Source organism: Martes martes (genome assembly GCF_963455335.1).
Source record: "Martes martes genome assembly, chromosome: 2".
Taxonomy (NCBI): domain Eukaryota; kingdom Metazoa; phylum Chordata; class Mammalia; order Carnivora; family Mustelidae; genus Martes; species Martes martes.
Window position 1 is genome coordinate 91,588,810 of NC_137889.1, and position 21,751 is coordinate 91,610,560.

Genomic DNA, 21,751 nt, shown 5'->3' on the forward strand with positions numbered 1-21,751 from the left:
TGTTTTTCTCATGGATTTCCCTGATAATAACTGCCTGTGTTTTCCCATTTACCCTTAGCTTTGTCAGACACCCTTCGCCACCTCCATAGATCCATCCCACCCGAGGTCACAGATCACACAAAACCTACAGAAACAGGAAATCAAACTTCCTGAGTCCACTACAAAACACAGAAACCTATTTCCTCTGCACATCTCAAATTGGCAAAGCTCTGTCTTTGCGGAGTCAGTGTGGAAGCAGCTGGTGAAAAGACTAGAAGGACTGTATCTCTCAATTTCACATCAGCTTTCTTGCTACAAACTACTGAGATGAAGAGAGCAAAGCTATTTATTCTGCTTTCTAGTTTATGGAATGGGGGCTTTGGGCTTATCAACACCACGCATACTTGGACTACCCCTGAAGATGCAAGCTCCCAGGAGAACATGGCCTCTGCTACGGTTTCTCTAAATAAAATGCTGCCAACCCCTCAGATCATGTCAGCTGAGATAGCCACAATTCCTGAGGCAAGAACCTTTGAAGAGAGTCTTCTAAAATCAACACTGCCTCCCTCAGAAACAGGCACACCTCCTGAGGGTGTGGGAAACCAAACTCTCACACCCCCAGAGAAGACAGAAGGGGTGCTGAAGTTACAGCCTCTTGCCCTCCCAACCAAACCTAGCCTCAAGTTCAGTCCAAGAGCAGAGTCAGTGGTCCTTTCCAACTCTACAATGAAATTTCTTCAGAGCTTTGCCAGAAAGTCAAATCAACAAGCCATCTCTCCCAACGCAGTTGCAGGCGACCTGGGAAATCGGTCCCCACGGGAAACATACATCAGCAGAGGTGACAGCAGTGGAAGCCAGAAAACCAACTACCAAAAATCAAGTTTTGAAACAACTAGAGGAAAGTAAGAAAGATTCTTTTCTTTTCTTTCTTTTTTTTTTTTTTTCCTCTCCTTAACTATAAAGTCTGTGAGATTGCAAGCTAACAGTTTCTCACTCTCAGAAAATGTTTTCATGTTCAGGATGAAATTGGATCACATTTCAGTTAGATAAGGTAATTAAGCATTACTTTATCTAATGTAGAAAAGATGAACCAAAAAAATGCAGCAATTTTGTTTTAATTGAACTGATCATAATCATTTATAATGGGGCTTTTACTTGAGATGCTCACTAACAAACACTGTAATACTACAGTGATTGTTAGTTGCATATTCAACTCAATGGTATGTTTGTGCGCCTCAGAAGGACACTCACAACATGAAAAAGAAATGACAATACAGCGAGACATGAACAGATTTAAAAATTGACAGAGCCTGGTGCTGTTGAAGGTATAACTCTCAGGATCAAACCAAGCAGAGCTGGGGTGGAATCCCAGATCCAGTAATGTCTTGGGGGGCGCCTGGGTGGCTCAGTGGGTTAAAGCCGCTGCCTTCGGCTCAGGTCATGATCCCAGCGTCCTGGGATTGAGCCCCGCATCGGGCTCTCTGCTCAGCGGGGAGCCTGCTTCCTCCCTTCTCTCTCTGCCTGCCTCTCTGCCTGTGCTTGTTCTCTCTCTCATTCTAACAAAAAAATGAATAAAATCTTAAAAAAAAAAAAAAAGATACTGCCAGTAATGTCTTGGTTGGTGCCTTTGAGCAAGTTAATGGGGCTCCCTGATACTGCTTTTCTTCCTATGTAAAAATACAGATATGGTATGGGGGTACGGATAAAAATATCAAGTTCACAGAGTGATCCTGCAAGGTTCATATTAATCAAACATACTTAGATGCATGCTTCTCACAGAACAGGTGCTAAGAAACATATTTTACTAGTACTCTTATATTGAGTTATGCCATTATCATGAATGTGATGAGTAGAAAAGCCCATTTTTCAAGTGGATTTTGATTTAAAATTCAAGCAAAGTCTATGTGAATTGTTGAAGTAAAAAAATAAAAAAAACTTTTAGAAGTACTGTTAAGGAAGACTTTCCAAAGGGCTCCCAAAATACTAAAATAAACAAACAAACAAAATAGCTGTGAAAAATGCAGGCCAATGTTTTTATTTGTTTAATGTTCAGAGCAATCTGTTTGGAACACTAGTAGTTTAGTCTTATGAAACTAAACTTTCAAATACCTTTTACTTACAACAAAATAATTTCAAGACATCAAACAATGCCTTGGGATCTTAGTTGAATTAAACATCTTACTAACTATATAACATAGTTTAAGGTAATGATAGTAGCTTACACCTGCTCTGTGAGAGGCATCATGTCAAAGCAGTTATTGATACTGATAAGAGTATCAGTGTTATTGATACTGATAACAATATCAGATATTGGTATTGATACTGTTATTGATATTGATAAGATGAGGAGACACTGGGAAGAATATAAGCCAATAGATTCATATCTACGTATTCTTTATTATTTAAATTCCATTATTTCACTATATTTCAAAGGTTATGGAATTTTTAAAAATATGTAAGTAAATCTGATTCTAACTAAGTATTTACTTAGTGGAATTTAGAACAATAGCAATGTATTATGAAACTAATGTTACAGATTACAAAATGTTCAACTTAGGTTGCGTAAACTATGCCTATGACAGACATTTTAACGTATAAATTAAACTTTTTCACGTTGAGGGACAACAGAATGTGGTCTATTAAATGATGATAGCAAATGCCATGTCACTTACATGATCATTTCTATTAGTCATATTTTATTAGACTATATGATTCTATTTTTTAAACCAATTATATAGAACTCTAAGTACTCATTGAAAATGATTAGAACTTTTTAAAGATGCTATCATCAAGAGATTTTTCAATAGAATATGTAATATAATGAAAAGAAGCAGGAAAATTCACATTAAAATGTCACACTTTATATAGTATTATTTCATAATTAGAACTAGTAATTGATCATTTGAGAAATACTCGCTTTTAAATAAATGCTAGTTGTTTTATTATGTGCCTAACACTGTTCTAGTTTCCAAGGACACATAGAATTTTTAAAATAAGAATGATTCTGCCTGCAGGGATATGTCTTATAAAAACTGAGCAATAACATATCTGTCAGATTTCTAAAAACTCAATATGTGTTAGGAGGAAACAAGATGTTAAAGGTGTAACCTGCCAAACATCGTCATCCCATGGATTTTCCAAAGAAAATACACATACATTTTTCTTCAATCATTTGATCACTACCATAACTTCATGAAGAAGATTCTGTTATTATTTCTTTCAGAGAGATTAAATAATTTAACTAAGGTCACTTAAAAGTAAATCTCAGGGCAGAGATTCAAACCCGGCTGGCAGGCTACAGTGATGTAGCTTTCAACCCCTATGTTATACTCCTTCAGCGAATGCGATCTGTTCTCCCAAGTGGGTAAATGAGAGTGACTAGTTTATGCCCCTGCTTATGAGCCCTCAGAGGCTATTCTTTGCTTCCAGAACAAAGCTCAGATCCTTACGCAGTTAACCATACAATGCCATCTTTGATCTGTCTTCTGCCTACCTCCCCAGCCTTGTCTTTGACGTTCTGGCCAGTAAAATTTGTAGGTCTCTGGTCCACAATAAGCTATTAAACCTGTCTTTGTTCCCTGCTCATCCCTCTGGCTAACATGTCCTTTTCCCATCATCCTCTTCCTTTACACCCAATACTAATAGCTCCAGAAAGCCTTCTCAGGCTGTGAGGTGCCCCTTCTAACTTTCATAGAACTTTCCTTGAATTCTTTTATCACTGCACTTACAATAGTGTATTATAATTATAGTGAACTTTGTGATCTCCTTTCTTATAGAGACATATTTGAATGCTAACAAGGTCTCTGGGTTATAATAGGTACACAATAAATATTTAACAAGCTGAATGTAAAATTTATAGATTAATATTTGAATATAAAGAAGAATCTTTCCCAAAGAAATATTCTTGTTTCTCTATGATAAAATCTAGATGATTCATTTTAGGTTTTCCTTGTTGGGCTTGTTTTGTTTTGTTTCATTTTTCATTACTGCTCTTGGAATTTTATAGTGATTCTAGGTAAAAGGAATCCTCTGTCTATAGAATTTTGCTGGCATATTCTTGTCTCATCTTGTACTCTCTTGGTCTTAGTGCTGCAGAAACTCTTGGCTACCCTAGAGCTGTGGTTTACTATCTGGTAGAGCGGTTGTTGATCAGTGAAAGGACTCTGAAATAGGCAGGATAAAAAAAAAAGACATTAGAATTAACCTATTTATGCATTGGAAAATTATTTGTGGAGGACCTAATCTGTCCCCAGCATTGTGTTCATTTTGAGGGTAAAAGAGTGAACAAAACGACCACCTCTTCTGTCCTCTTGGAGTCTATATTTCAATGGGAAGGACATGAGGAGGAAAAATAGTGAATCACGAAGGCTGATATTGAAACCAAATGGTGGTAAACATTTTGAATGACGCTTATGAGACTATGTGACAGCGTGAATGACCTACCTTGAAGGTGGGTAGACCTTCCCTGAGAAGATACTAAGTTAAATGAGGTATAGATAGATATCAATTGCCTAATTAACTTTTCCCACAATCCCAACCCTGTACACACCTACGTGAATCTTCATCATCTCAGTTAATGTCTAGCTCCCCAACAAGAAACCCTTGATATATCCATGACATTTTTCTTTCCCTCCTAACTTTTATCTAATATATCAAGACTTCTTGGTACTCCTTCCAGTGTATCTCAAATCCCTCTCTACCCTCACTACACCATCCTTTCCTAGGCACCATTATCTACCACCAGACTCCTAGCTTGTCCACATGTCACCACTCTTGCCCCTTGTAATTTATGTTCCATACAAGCGAGAGATCCTTTCAACTTTTTTTTAAAAAAATAAATTTGACATATATCATTGTGTAAATGTAAGGTGTTAAAACTTTTAAATCAAATTAATGAATTTCATTTGATATAAGACTTCATCTTTTGTGACACATTATTTCATATACTATAAGAAAGAAAAGTATGACATTATTTCTTAGAATTTTTAGACTTACTTATCTCTTAGAGATTATTTTATATATATGTATATATATAAAATACATATACATATATACATATATACACATGTCACTCTTTTGCGACTTAAAATGAAAATATAAATGAAACTGGTTAAGGTGTCTCTAAGGCAGTGGGAATAACTACTGTTTGACAAGAGTGACTGAAAAATGTCATTGATTTTAAAATATATTCTTGATTTCAGAGATGTTTTAAAATTTGTGGAATTTAGCATTTTGCTCACATGCTAAAAATCTCTCAGTAGCTTTTCTTTTCATTTAGAATAAAATCCTAAATCCTCACCCTGGCCCATAGGGTCTTGCTTGATATGACTCCTGACTTTCTCTATGATCTCATATTCATCACACTCCCAAGTTGATTCAACTTCTTTTCCTCTGGCCACACTGACCTCTCTTGGTACTGAACTTGTCCAATTTATATGCATCTCAAGGAAACTTCCTGTTTGCTCTTGCTAGAATGCTTTTCTTTCAGTGTACAGAAAGAGAGAGAATTCTTTTCCTCGTGTGTCTTCATCTTTAATGTCCCTCGTTAATGAAAACTCTGATTAACTGGTGTAAATTTGCTATTCTTATTGTATTCTTATTGTATCACCCTTATTTTTTCTTCATGGCACTGATGTAAAATTATTAAGTTTATTTATGGAGACAGCTGTGTCTTTTCAGTCTTTGTGTGATAAAACATACATCCCATGAAAATGAGAACCTTGCCTTTCTTTTTTTGTTTGTTTGTTTGTTTTAAGAGTAGGATTTAGTGATTCATCACTTACATATAACACCCAGTGTTCATCACTAGTGGCCTCCTTAATACCCACCATGGATATAGCCAATCTACTCCCCACCTCCCTTCTGGCAACCCTCAGGTTTCTTTATAGTTAAGAGTCTCTTATGGTTTGCTTCCCTCTCTCTCTCTCTTTTTTCCTTCCCCTATGTTCATCTGTTTTGTTTCTTACATTGTATATATGAGTGAAATCATACAGTGTTTGTCTTTCTCTAACTCACTTATTTCACTCAGCATAATACATTTTGCTTCCATCCATGTTGTTGTAAATGACAAGATTTCATTCTTTTGATGGCTGAGTAATATTTCATTGTATATGTATACCACTTCTTTATCCATTCATCACGTGGTAGACACTGGGTTCCTTCCATAGTTTGGCTATTGTTGATAATGCTGCTACACATATTGAGGTTCATGTATCCCTTCAAATCAATATTTTTGTTTCCTTTGGGTAAATGCCTAGTAGTGCAATTGCTGGGTCAGAAGGAAGTTCTATTTTTAACTTTTCAAGAAATCTCCATATTGTTTTCCACAGTGACTACACCAGTTTGCATTCCCACCAACAATGTAAGAGGTTTCCCATTTCTCCACATCCTGACCAATATCTGCCATTTCCTATGTTGTTCATTTTAACCATTCTGACAGGTGTGAGGTGGTATCTCTTTGTGATTTGATTTGTATTTCCTTGATGATGAGTGATGTTGAGCATCTTTTCATATGTCTGTTAGCCATTTTTATGTCTTCTTTGGAAAAATGTCTGTTCATGTCTTCTGTTCCTTTCTTAACTGGGTTATTTATCTTTTGGGTGTTGAATTTGGTAAATTCTTTTTTTTTTAAGATTTTATTTATTTATTTGAGAGGGAGAGAGAGAGCATAAGAGGAGAGAGGTCAACGGGAGAAGCAGACTCGTGGAACTCAATCCTGGGACTCCAGGATCATGACCTGACCCAAAGGCAGTTGCTTAGCCAACTGAGCCACCCAGGTGCCCAAATTTGGTAAATTCTTTATAGATTTTGGACATTAGCCCTTTATTAGATACGTTGTTTGCAAATATCTTCACCCATTCTATAGGTTGCTTTTAGTTTTGTTTTATTGGATGAATTTAGAGTTCAGAGAAGAGATCAAGACTATAGATATAAAACTGGAAAATATGAAAATATTGACACTTGGCTAAGGAGAGCTTTTTGTTTGTTTTTATTTGTTTGTTTACTTTTGTGGTTGGTTGGTTGGTTGGTTTCAATGAAAGGGAAGTGAGAATAGAACAGAAACCAGGGCTAGTGAGAGAGTTTTCTACTGTTTTGTTTTTTATTTTATTTTGAATATGTAATTATCATAAATATGGTAAAATATTAATGAAACATGCCAGAAACAAAATAAAAGTTGAATACCAATCAAGACGACCATCTTATTTGCTAAATTTAATGATTTTTCTTTTAAAACTTCATTTATTTACTCTTTTTCTATAAGCTACATAACTTGTTTTGTGTACAAATAGGTAGCTTACTTTAAATGAATTATGACTTCTAAAATAATGTTTAAAATGGCAAGTTCTCTAAATCTTTCACTAGATCACTTTAAGTAAAAATTTTGAACACTACATTAAAAAAATATTTAAAATTACAAAAACTAACCATTACATTAATTCTACTATTGTAATATGCATTTTTCTACTTATTTCTGTGAATTATGAGTAGGTTTTGGGTGTGAAAAATCTGATTAATTAAATTTATATATTGTCTCAGTTCCTTGAGACTGCTATACCAAAATAACACAGACTGAATTATAAACAACAGAAATTTACTTCTCACGGTTTTGAAAACTGGATGTCTAAGATTAGCATGAGCAGGGGAGAACCCTTTTCTGGGTTTCCAGATTTCAAACATGAAAGAAAGTATGAGAGAATCTCTCTAGGGCCTCTTTAATAAGAGCACTAATCCCAGGGATGCCTGGGTGGCTCAGTCAGTTAAGTCTGCCTTTAGCTCAGGTCATGATCCCAGGGTCCTGGGATTGAGTTCCACATCAGGCTGCCTGCTCAATGGGGAGCCTGCTTCTCCCTCTGCCTGCCACTTCCTCTGCTTGTTCCTTCTTTCTTTCTATCCCTATAACAAATAAATAAATAAAATCTTAAAAAAAAAATAATAAGAGCACTAATCCCATCAAGTGGGCACTGCTGTCTCCCAATGGCCCCAGTCCCAATATTATTATATTGGGTATTTGGATTTCAACATATAAATTTTGGGAGGACACATTCAATCTATGTCATATGTATTTTGCAAAGTTATTATCAAACCTAATAGCATCCGAAGGGAATTACTCTCACAAGCTGTAAAATTCTTAAGAGAAACACACCATTATGTTAAAGAGTATGTTCTTAAATTTCCTTGGGAAATAAATGCATCTACCAGATTACTGCCAGTGAAAACCAACACTCAGTGGACAATATTCTGTGTCTTAATTTTGTCTCATTAATCATTTCCTTTTATTTCATTCCTTTGATATTTCTCCTCCCTAAATTACTACTGGATATATAAATACATACTGTATTACACATGCTAGAATTTAATGAGTGTTTATATAATCCTAGGTGATTAAATGAGAAATTTTTGTATTTCCTTTTGGCTTTCTCAATATGAAAATTTTATTTTAAACATTTATTATTTAAGACAAAATGCTACAAGAGTCAGTTTACAGGAATAACTGGAGTAAGGATAGAATTAAGCATCAGAGCATCTGTTAGCATGCCTTTTCTGAGGCTTTCTGGTCTGCACACTGGGAGAGCCTGACACCTACTGGAATAGAAGCAGTTTACAATGTTCCCGAATAGGCTGAAGTCAGATTGTGAGGAAAAGAAACAAAAAATAAAAAAAAAAAAAAAATTAAGTAAAACAAAACCAATTTATGAAAAACTGTTATATTTAAATAACTTTAAGAATTATTACTTATAAATATATAAATATATATTGTATATATAATATGTTCTACATTTCTAAATCAATGTGTCTCTTAAAAATATACTATCATTAGCTTTAAAATTTAAAAAATAGGTTGGACTAAATTGTTCAAACTCTATGGAATGGGGACACATTCAGCTCATTCTCCCAAAATTTTGCATTAAAAATATATATACACAATAATTTGTGACTCTGAACACTGTATAATCCTCTATCATCAAAAACTCAATTACATTTACCATACACTGCCCACGATGGAAGACAAATTAATGATGTCTGACAAAAGACTTTAATTGCAAAAGTTGCTATGTAAAAAAAAGTTTATTCTTAAAACCTAAATTAACCGGAAAGTCAAAGTATCAGAATATTAGAAATTCCCCTTGATCTGAGCATTGTGTGATTGCCTTTCAAAATTTGTTTTTAAAATTCTTTTTGTTTTTAAATTTTTTTGTTTTTAAATTTCCGTATTTATTTTTTAAGTTTATTTGCCAGGGAGAGAGAAAGAGTGTACAAGCAGGAGGAGAGGCAGGCAGAGGGAAAAACAGGCTCCCCCCCTGAGCAGGGAGCCCTATGTGGGGCTCTATCCCATCAGGACCTGAGCCAAAGGCAGATGATTAACTGACTGAGCCATGCAGGTGTCCCAGTTCTAAATACATTTTTACATGGTTCTTTTATAAAACTAATACTTCTATCCAAGTTAAATATTATGTAGAATTTTGAAAAACATGGACTACATAAAGGTACTTAAACTAAAATATTAGTGAATTATAAATAAAATTTTGTTTGAAAATAAGTTGTTTTCTTAAGGAGATTAATATCCGGACAAACTTACTTTTGGACTATTAGCCAAACTACATATAAAAAGTCTAATGTTTTATTCATGTGTGATTTACATTAAGAATTGTGACTAAATCTAAGTACTTACTTTCAATTTCTATTATTTCTTCTTTCATATTGTGTATATGTCTATTTCCTTTGGAGTACTTTCTCATTCATGACTGGTGAACTCATGTAAATTCTAGTCTCTCAAATTAATAATTTGATAAAGGTGTTCTTATTATAGTTTGATTAAAAAATAAGGACTTGTATAAAATAAAGATTTCATAACATTTGGGAAGTATTTATGTTCATAATTTTTTAAGACTATAGAAACATTTTGGGGTGTCTGGGTGCCACAGTTGTTAGTGTCCAACTCTTGGTTTCTGCTCAGTTCAGGATCTCAGGGTGGTAAGATCAAACCCTATGTGGGGCTCCACACTCAGCGGGGAGTCTGCTTGAAAATTCTCTCCCTTAGCCCCTCTTCCTGCTTATACCGTCCTTTTCTCTCTCCCTTAAATAAATAAATAAATAAATAAATCTTTTTTAAAAAAGACTATAGAAACATTTTGAATATATATATATATATATTCTAGGAGCTAAGCTCATCGTGTGATCTGAACATAAAGGATGATGATAATGTTCTGTAATGGTTTTCTGGAAATTATTATTATTATTATTATTTTAAAGATTTTATTTATTTATTTGAGAGAGTGCGAGCAGTGAGGGAGGAGCAGTAGGGGAGGCAGAGGGGAAGGGAGAAAAAAAAAATATATATATATATACCACACACACACACACACACACACACACACATAATGTACATCTGTATAAGCAATTACGGTTAAGATAAATTTATCAGGTCATTAGAGAAGTGAAAAAGGAGTCCTGTGTCTCTATTTGCATATATGACAAAAATCGGGAGATATATAAATATATTAGTAGATACACAGTTACCTAGTCTCTTGGTAAAAAAAATCCTACTAACTCTCTGAATCATGTAATCAGCAGCAGCAGTGATTTATATTAATTCATTTGGTTTCACAACAACCCTGTGAGATAGGTTATATTATTATACTTATTATATAGAAGGGGAAGCCACGTGTAATGAACAAGCTAATGGCTGGTAACAGTGGAGTCAAAATCTCAAAGTAGTCAGTCTGGCTCAAGTATACGTCAACAACTATGTTACCTGCCCCTCTAGTCAAGGAAACTTTTCCTTATTATTTTGTTTCGCTTATGTAAGTATCCCAGTCTCTGCTCCTCCCCTTCTGCTTCAGTCAGGGAAAAAACAGAAACAAAAACTCCAGACACAGAAATGCAATCTCTTCTTCATTTGCCCACATGTATGGGGTAAAAGGAGAATGAAAACCTTGTTCAGGAAGCAGCCCTTCATCATCAGAAATGACCTTCTAAGTCTGACTTACAGAGGGGGGCGAAACTGTGTTGGTGATGGTCGTGAAACTGAGAGAAACCCCTCCTTTCCCTATTCTTCCCTTTCTGTCTTTCTCCCTTTTCACCATTCGTATTGTAGCATGTGGCAGAATTCCTTTCCTTTTTAAGTCGGAATAATATTCCATTATAGATAGACAGATGATAGATACCTATATATCACATTTTTAAAAAAGATTTTATTTATTCATTTAGTCATTTATTTAATTTATTTATTATAGAGTGAGAGAGATATTTATTATAGATAAATTTATCCATAATAAATACATTTATTATAAATTTATAACATATATAGATAAATATAATAAATGTATAATAAATTTATTATAAAGTGAGAGAGAGAGATAGAGAGAGAGAGCACAAGCAAGGGGAATGGCAGGCAGAGGGAGAAGCAGAGGAAGAGGGAGAAGCAGGCCCCCCCTGCTGAGCAGGGAGGCCAATGTGGGGCTTGATATCAGGACCCTGGGTTCATGATCTGAACCCAAGGCAGCCACTCATTTACAACTGAGCTACCCACATGCCCCAATATATGTCACATTTTGTTTATCCATTCATCTGTCCATAGGCACTTTGATTGTTTCCACCTTTTGGCTATTGTTGTCCATGAAATTTTAATGATGTTGTTAAATTAGGATAGTGTGCTAGGAAGAACATTGACTCTGGTTGGTGGTGTTATCTGAAAACTGGTGTTTTGTTTTGTTTGTTTGTTTACAAACTTAGAGCACATATTTATCCTCGGGAACTTAATAAGGGAACTACTGAACCACGTAAGGCTTTATTTGATTGTTTTCCTCCCTCATTACTGACATCAACAAAATTAGGCTTGTTAGGATATATTCTTGCCTTTGATATTTATTTTGCTTTTAAAATGAATTACTTTTTACTAATTTGTAGGAGAGAGAGGGGAAGAAAGAGAGAGAAGAAATTGACCACATACGTTACCGAGTTGAGAAATGAGCAGGTTGGATTTACAAAAGTAGTAAACACTTGTCATTAAAAACACATGACTACATTTGATATATTTAGAATATGTTTATATTACTAATCATCATTGAATTTGGTGGGGATTTAATTGCTATGTGTTTCAGGGGTTTAGTGTATGATGATATACTATACCATAATTTCATAATTTCGCTGTTAGTGATGGCCAAACTTAGCTCAGGTGGTTTTGTTGGAATATATTTCCATGCAATCACTGCCTTGTAATTAGAACAAAAGTGTTTCTCATAAGATAAATGAGTGGCAACATGAACGAACTATTCTTTTGTGAAGGATCAACAAATATTCTTATCTACAAATTAAATCCCATGGGAAACAGTCCTTTCCTTGAGGCATTTGCGAGTTCATTAATACATGTATATATTTTTATCATTTGTTTGTGGTCACCTTTAGGTACAAGGTAAAGAATGATTCTCAAGTCAAGGAGGCATAGGTGTTTGTTAGGTGAGGTGTGGAGGCTGATAGGAGAGTTGCAAAATAATCCCCTTTCTCTGAGAATGCTTTTTCAGAGGTAGCCATGACTGTGTTTCATTTTCCTCTTGTTCCTCTTTGAATCCCTAAATTCCTCTAAATAGGAGATGGCAGGAAACAAGATCATAAAGTCCCTTCACTTCATAAAGTCTCCCAAACATAAAATCTTCTCCAACTTCCTAGGGAAAAATTATATACCATTGGCTAATTTATGGTGGAAGCTTTGCTTAACTTGATGTCTAATGAATATCCACAGTTCCTATTATTTTCATGTTGTTATGTCAATTCAAGCCACTATGTCAATTCAAGTTTGAACATTCCGCCTTTCATGATAAGTTGGCAAGCAATTTATCAATATGAGTTTTAAAGACTAATATAAATGGATGCTGTTAATTGGTTGATTGTTGTCTTTTATTTCTTAAAGAAAATATTTGCTCTGGTCATTATTTAAATGACTCCTTTGTTGCTCAGTCTACTCTTGGTTCAGAATAAGAATGTATATGAATGGGTCACGGACTGGTCAGGTTATGCTTCAAATGGCAAGTCACTAATTAATGGAACATTTTTTTTTATTTAGTCTTTTTACTAGATCCCTGGAAGACTGGGTTTCTAAAACATTTCAGTCAAAATTACAGTATAGAGTAGATTGTTTATGATGCTTCTCTTAGTTAATTATCCACAAGACTTCAAGTTATTTAAGTCTAGCTAGAATCCATTTTCTTCCTTCTATTTTGCATGGTCTGCAAGCTGGCTGATCTTCATAAGTAACCAAAGCTGCCTGGTTTTCCCTAGAACAAACCTTTTACATATTAACTTGGAAAATCCAAAGAATCAATACAAGCTTTTTTCCGTACATGCTGCAGTACAAAAGAAACAGTGTTATTACCCTTAAAGAGAATCCCAAATGCAGTCTGCTGTTTGGAGGGTTACGACCCCATGGAAAGCTGAACACTTCAAAGTAACTGCTCTCCATCCACCATAATCAGTCTGGAAAGGTACAAAGGATTTTTAGATTTCAGCAAAATGCTTGTCTGGGATCATTACATTTGCCTTTATACTGCCGGTCACCATCTTACCATGCTTAATTTTCTATTTTTAAACTTATATTTTCCAATAATTTGGTTTTAAAATTTCTATTTACATTTTTAACATCCCTTAATAAGCTTATTTCATCAGTAGCATAAACCTAATTACGAGTCACACCAGGGGCTCTTTGGCTGTGGGTAGTTCTTCCAATTTGCACTGGATCAAAGATTGCTGGGCCATGAGCAATCTGCTGGTCTGCTTTTTGCCTACTAAACTCTTTCAGTCATGAGATTGTCTTAGTATTTAGGAATTTAAAAGATCTCTGCAGGTGACACTGTGATTCAGTCTCACAACAGATATCTATATCTATCATCTATCGATCAGTCAATCCACCTATCTATCTGGCTGTCATCTCTTTTTCCAAAGCCCAGAGTATGTAGGGATGGTGATACTTTTTTTTTCTGTCCTGCCTTGTACACCTCCCTCAACACTCATGCAGCCAATTCAGGTGACAGACTATTTAACTGCTTCTGTTGAAGCTGCTCATTCTCTAAAATTAGGATGATCAGAGAATTTGCATAAGAAATCTAATTCACATTTTAAAGTCTCCCTTTTTTGTGGTCCTCTCAATTTGAAATCTTCTGTATTTCTATTTCTTGCTTTTGCCAGTTCTTTGTTTCACAGTATTATTGCAAGTCTCACCATGCTTTTACAAACTGTGCCAAAAGGTCTTTTTACTTCTTTATGGAACTAACCGTTCAAACTTCTCATTCAAAAGATCCTTGAACAATAAACTATATGGTTCTCACTGTATTTGCTGTAGGTGGATGAATAACGGAGTTCGCTTTACTTGCAGAAAAAACTTTTGGTCCTAAGAAGCCTAAATATTCCAAAGCAGGTGTTTATTAACTTCAGTGTCTCTACTCTGGGGAATAACTGTGTTCCCCCTTTGGTCTTTAACATTTAGGTTGATTTTTAAAAAGATTTTATTTATTTATTTGACAGAGAAAGAGAGAGCACAAGCCAGGGGGGAAGGCAAAGGGAGAAGCAGACTCACCACTGAGCAGGGAGCATGAGCCAGGGTTCCATCCCAAGACCCTGAGCTCATGACCCGAGCAGAAGGCAGATACTTAACTGACTGAACCACCCAGGTGCCCCAGATTGATTTTTGTATTATTTTAATTATTATTTGTATTTTTAGGCAAAATAGATTTTAAACATTCTACTGATTTAGAGGCATACATCCCATACTGATTTGAACTTGTAGTGATTAGATTATACTGTCATATAACATTTCTTTTAATACCATATTTTGTAAATCATCCCTGCCCCTTGCCCCCAAAAAACCTCATTATAAATGAGAAGGAAGAATCTAAATTAAACGTAACCAGATGCATATTTACAATGGGGGAAAAAAGTAAGCATTTTTAAAAACTCATGATATAATTTAATCATTCAATTAACCTACAGTTATTAAGAATTATCCATAGTATGGTGTAGGGTCTTATGATAAAATAACTTGGTATTACAATCAGGAGTGAAGCTGAGCCTTCTTTCCCTAAAACAACGTTTATATATATATTCTGCTACCAACCTTTAAAAATTAAAAAAATAATTTATGTAACATATTACAAGCACAATAGAAACACTTTCCAGACTTCTACCTATAGCAACTAGGTCTCACCTATCTGTATTAGGTAACTTACTTTCTCATGTAATTTGTTTAGTAACTTATTTTTATGCAATTGCAAATAATTGATGTTTTGTGTCTGCATTAATTTAATAGTTAACATTTAATTCTCTCTCTATGTCCTATAACTCCATTTTTAGCATTAATGTATATTTACAATTTGAAATTCCTTGAGGTAGGGAATATCTTTAAATATCTTTATCATTTTGGGTGGCTTCTAATGTCATCTAGAAATATGTACTTTAATAAGAGCCATTTTTGTCTGATCATGACATTTTTGCGGCAAATGACTCTGATGCCATGGAAGTTTCCCAGCTATTTCTATACTATTTATGTGTTGAAGAGAATAGCACACATGGATGGATATAAAGGAAGTTTTTAAGAAACTGGTTTGAGAAAAGTTGTGGATACAATATGGTCTCATTGATAAGACATAAGTATCAGAACAGTAAGTCAGCTAAGGCTATAAGATGGGATTGATTTATGTTATTCTTAATCATAATATTTTAAATTATGCTATATTTGATCCATACAAAATAGATGCATTATTAAATATAATGTTTTACCATATACACAGGTATCCCTAAACAATGTATTGTTCACTTTTATTTTTTAGCTTTACATAAGAAAAATGCATCATAATGTATTTCTTCTGTAACTTACTTGTATCACACAGGTTTGTTATATAAGTTAAATCTGAGCTATTAGATAATATTATAGTTCATTTTTTAAAGGTGAATAATGTTCATTGTATGAATATTTCAGCATGTATTTCTGCATTCTATGTTAAATGGACATTTGAGCCACTTTCAGTTTTTGATAATTATAAATAATGCCTACTGCTAAAAATATTAAGATGTATGATTCCTGGTGTACCTGTGCAATTGTTTCTCTAAAATATATATCAAGAAGCATAGCCACTGCGTCAGAGGATATTTGCGTGTTCATTTTCATATAATATTAACAAATTGTTTTTCAAAGTGGTTGTATCAATAAATACTTCTGTCAACAGTATTTAAGAGATTCTTCCTATTCTCTATATCCTCTCTATGTGAGATTGTTGAATTCTCAATGTTTGCTTATTGTGGAGTATCACATATTATTACATTGTGATCTTAATTTGCATTTTCTTGACACCAACAAAATTGACCTTCTTTTCATATGCTTAATGGCCATTGCTATTTCCTTGTATAAAATGTTTGTTCAAGTAGTTTGTCAATTTTTCTATTGTTTAATTTTTATCCTGTCCTTGTCTTACTTATTGGTGGGAATTTGTTCTATATTATGAGTATTAATCTTCTGATTCATAGCCTCTGTTTCTCTCTCTCTCTCTCTTTTTTAGACAGAGAGGGGGTTTGGGGCAGGGCAGAGGGAGAGGGAGACAATCTTAAGCAGACCCCAAGCTAAGTGAAGAGCCATTGCAAAGCTCAATCTCACCACCCTGAGATCCTGACAAGAGCTGAAACCAAGAGTCGGACATTCAACCGACTGAGATACCCAGGTGCCCCATAGCCTCTCTTTTTCAATCACTTCTGGTGTCTTTACATGAACAAAAATTCTTGAACTTTATACAGTTAAGTATTTTAGTTACTACATTAAAAAAATTGATTTTTCTGTATATTTGCTTTAGATCTTGCTAAGTTCACTAATTATCTCCAATAGCTTTTTTTTTTTTGTAGATTCATCATGATCTTCTACATAAAACTCAAGTTTTCTGCAAGTAAACATACTTTTATATTTGAAGTCACTGGGTGACTTCACTTCTCTTTCTTGCCTTATTACTTGGCAAGATAATCTCAGCTCATGTGGATATATGCCTTTGCTTTCTTCTAATTGTCTTACAGTTTTAGCTCTTACTTTTAAGTCTGATCAATTTTTGAGTTGATTTTTATATCTGGTATGAGATATAGGGGTCCGACTTTTTCTGTTTGTCTGCGGCTATCCATCTAACTTACCAACATTTGTTGAAAAGAATAATCTTTCCCCATTGAATTGCTTGGCACCCTTGTCAAAAATTAGTTGATAAATGTAAGGTTTATTTTCTAAACTCTAAATTATCTTCCATTGATCTATAGCACTATTCTTAGGCTGGTCAAATACAGTCTCACTGTAGTTTGTAATAAGCTTTGATATTAGATAATGTGAGGACTGAGCCCTCCATTTCTTTTTCTTTTTCTTTTTCTTTTTTTAAGATTTTATCTATTTATTTGACAGAGATCACAAGTAGGCAGAGAGGCAATCAGAGAGAGGCAGGGAGGCAGGCTCCCTGCTGAGCAGAGAGCCCAATGTGGGGCTCCATCCAAGGACCCTGGGACCATGACCTGAGCCGAAGGCAGACGCTTTAACCCACTGAGCCAACCAGGCGTCCCCTTCCATTTATTTTTCAATATTGTTTTAACTATTCTGAGTTTCTTGTATTTCCACATGAATTTTAAAAACAGCTTTAAATTTCTACAAAAAAAGGCAGGGGGGATTTTGACTGGGATTGTGTTGAAGATGTAGATCAATTTAGGGAGTATTGCCATTCTAACAATGTTAAGTCTTCCAGTCGATGGACGCTTTCCATTGATTTAGGTTGTCTTTCTTTCAATGATATTTTGTAATTTTTGACTTCCTTTGTTAAATATGTTCCTGAGCATGTGCTTATATTTGATGCTATTGTAAGTGGAATTGTTTTTTTTTAATTTCATCTTTGAGTAGTTCATTGCTAGTGTGCAGAAATACAATTGCTTTTTGTATATTGAAACTTTGTTATACTTGCATTTAAGTTCCAGTAACATTTTTGTGGATTTTTAATAATTTTATACATAGGAGAAATATGTTTCTATGATATGTTTTCAATCATATATATATGTATATATATATATGATTGCTTGACTAGAACTTATAGTAAAATATTAAATAGAAGTTACAAGAGCAGACATTCTTGTTTTATTCCTGATCTCAAGTGGAGGCTTTCATTCTTTAAACGTTTAGTATGATGTTAGCTGTAGGTTTTTCATAGATGCCCTTTATTGAGATAGTTCCCTTCTTTTCTGAATCAATGTCTGCCTTCCTTTCTCTCTTTATGTTTTTTTTTTATCTTGAATTTATCTATAACGTGCTTAAGGGAAGTTTTACTTTGTGTTTATCTTCCTGGGTTCATTGAGCTTCTTAGATCTGAAGACTGATATTCTTTAGAAAAATTTCAGCCCTTATTTCTTCAACTATTTGCTCTTTCTTGATCTTATTCTCCTACTCTTCTAGAACTCTAATATATTTTAGACCACTTGAGTTTCTGTTCATTTGTTTTATTATTTTTTCCTCAGTACTTCAGATTGGATAGTTTCTTTTGCCCTACCTCCAAGTTCATTGATCGTAATGTCCAGGATCCACACTTCTGTTAAGCCCAATCCAGGCAACTTTTATTCATATCTTGTATGTTTTTGTTCTATTTGATGTTTTTTTTTTTTTGATTTGCCATGAGTTTATCCATTATGCTCATTTTTTCCTTAATAATCTTGAACGGGTTTATAATAACTATTTTAGTCTTTGGTTGCCTGCCAATTCAACATCTATGTCATCTCTGTTTCCTTTTGTCTCTCTTTATTGGATGTTTACTCATACATTGGCCCTATATTCCACCTTCTTCACATATCCAGTTCTTATTATTGTTTGTTTTTTATGCTGGGCTGCTACATTCTGAACAGATTTTGTTGTCTTCCCTTAAAGAGCATTGACTTTTGTTCTGGCATGGAGTTAGTTATATCAAGGATGGGATTTTTGTTAAGGCTTTGTTGGAGTGTATGTAAATTAGACTTACCTTACTGGATACAGATATTGTTAGGTTCAGGAGAACACTCAGATGTTTAATGAGCCTCTCCTCTTTGGCTTGTCAGAATTCTCCATGATGGGGTAAAATCTGGAATCTGTTCAGTTCACACAGCTTCACAATATTTGTTCTCTGGTGGCCTTGAAAAGACTACTATTTGCAAGCTCTGCACAGTATTCAACCCAAGATTTATAAGAAACTCTATGTTTTTGTTTTGTTTTGTTTTGTTTTAATTTTTTATTTTTTTATAAACAAATAATGTATTATTAGCCCCAGGGGTACAGGTCTGTCTGTGAATAGCCAGGCTTACACACTTCACAGCACTCACCACAGCCCATACCTTCCCCAGTGTCCATAACCCAACCACCCTCTCCCTACCCCCTTCCCCCCAACCCCCCTCGGTTTGTTTTGTGACATTAAGAGTCTCTTATGGTTTGTCTCCCTCCCGATCCCATCTTGTTTCATTTAAGGAAACCCTATGTTCACTTAAGATGACATCTCTGCTACCCCCCTCACTTTATGAACTTTATCTACATATTCTAACCACCTCAGCAGCCCCAAACTCATATATATTTCCTTCACCCAGTGCTCTCTCTCTTTGGACCCACTCCTTTGCAGTGTAGTTTGAAAACTGTTTGAAGGCAGAAAACTAGATTCAATATGGAATTCACATCATGTTGTTCCCTTCTCTCAAAAAATCATTTCACTTGTATTGTCTGTTGTTCAATAACTGAAAATTATTCCTTTATATATCTTGTCCAGCTTTATAGAATTTACCAAAGGAAAGTAAATCTGATACTCTGTAATGGCCAGAGCCAGAAATTCCTGAAATTTGTGTTTTTAGTTTATTACATAAAAAATAGAATAAGCTTATTCAACTTGTATCAAATTAAAGTTTGACTTAAAAAGGCTCTAAATCTGTAGATTAATTTGAGGAGAATTGACATATTTACATTGGCTATTCCCATCCATTAACAGGATTTATTGGATTTTCTTTTGGGCCTTTCAATAAAGCTTAAAAATTATATGTTATATCTTATACTACTTTTGTTAGATTTAAAAAGAATAATGTTATATTTGCTATTGTAAGTACTGCCTTTTTTAAATTTATTGTTGGTACACTGAACCATAACTGATCTTAATGTTGTGGCCATACATTTTTATTAATTATAAAAAATTTGTATTGATCTTAATTACATGCTGAATTCTTTTAATCATTTGCATCTGGACTATTTCATATTTTTTATTCACAATTATATCATCTGCTACTAATAATATTTATTTTTTCCTCTCTTTTGATTTTTACAGCATTTACTTATTTGCTTTTGTCTTATTGCACATTGTTCATTAGAAGTAATGGGCCTACGTCTGAGTCTACAATCTAAGTACTAATACTGACATTTACCATAAAGGCAGTCTTGGATTTTTACTTAATTTACAGTTGAACAATACAAGTTCCAGTTTTAACTCTTATTTATTCTTAACTTACTTTGATCTTGTAGTGTTTCTTTACTTTTCATGTGTGCAGCAATGCAGTAACAAGTGTGTTTTCTCTCATCTCCAGATATTTTAAAGATAGAGACCAATTTTTTAAAAATATCTACTTCACAACACCAACGGCAATAGATAGAGGCCTATGAAAATAATTATAATGGAAAGAATTGTTTTGGACAATGATTTTTTTAACAAAATTTATCTCTTCCTTAGGAATTGGTGTGCTTATGTACATACCAGATTATCTCCCACAGTGATACTAGACAACCAAGTCACTTATATTCCAAGTGGGAGAGGGTCCTGTGGCTGGGCCAGTGGATCCTGTCCTCAGAGGTATGTGACATTTTTTTGAAAACAGCCACTGCTTATAGTGTATTTGTGTATGTTTTGGAATATACAAGTTAATCATCCCAAGTGCATATGTGTATAATAGGGTCAGGGTAGGGTCATCACAGTAAATTAGATGTGTGATTTGGGGTAAGTTAAAACGCAGTTACCAATAATACATGCTTCATATGGGAATTTTTAGAATATGTGAGATAATGCAGTAAGATGCTTAGCTGAAGATTTTGTGAGTCTTCAGTAAATGTTAACTTTCACGCTTATTTCCATTTTTACTATTACTATTACCTTTATTCTATGACCTGATCAATAATCCTGTCCTTTAATTCTTAAGACATTCATATGCAGTTTTAAAATTTTATTGATAATTTCTGCTTCATACTAGGTCAGAAAGAAGTCAGAAAGAACTTAATTGCAATTGTGCATGATAAAACAGCTAAGTGGGGCCTTTCTTTTTATGTCTACTTTAATGATTCATGTTATTTAATTTTCATTTTTTAAAAAACCTGGTTAGGACATTTAAAAATTGTTCAAATGTGGGGCTGAGTCATTGATAAGTTCTCTGAATTCATACAGTCACAGTAGCTTATCTGAAGGTGTTTCAGAAGACCCTGAAATAAAAACTAAAATTATTATTCAGGCCATGATGGCTCATGTTATGCAAATTGTCGTACAAATAAGTGAGGCAATGAATCTGACACATTGGCAGTCTGGAACAGTGCACAGGAAGGATATGTAAAAATCAAGGTGTTTCTTACTCCCTGGAGGAATAGCTAAGGTTCATGGTCCAGAGAGCTAAGCACATCTTAGGGATTTGGGCGAGCTGAGCTCCAGTGCTGCTTTCAGCATTTACTCCCTTTGTGGCAATTTCCTTGTCGACATGATACACAGAATGCATTGTTAATTCTTCAGTAATGAAAATATTA

General features: G+C 34.3%; 1 protein-coding gene across 1 annotated transcript in view; it reads left to right on the forward strand.

Moving 5' to 3' along the window:
• Positions 1–306: 306 nt before the first annotated feature.
• MMRN1 (multimerin 1) overlaps positions 307–21,751 on the forward strand; it is a gene marked incomplete at both ends in the record, with an annotated part of 130,034 nt that continues 108,589 nt past the window's right edge. The window contains 2 exons of the mRNA XM_080796333.1: positions 307–881; positions 20,697–20,816. Of these exons, the coding sequence (XP_080652459.1) occupies positions 307–881; positions 20,697–20,816 (695 nt within the window). The remainder of the gene's footprint in view (positions 882–20,696; positions 20,817–21,751) is intronic.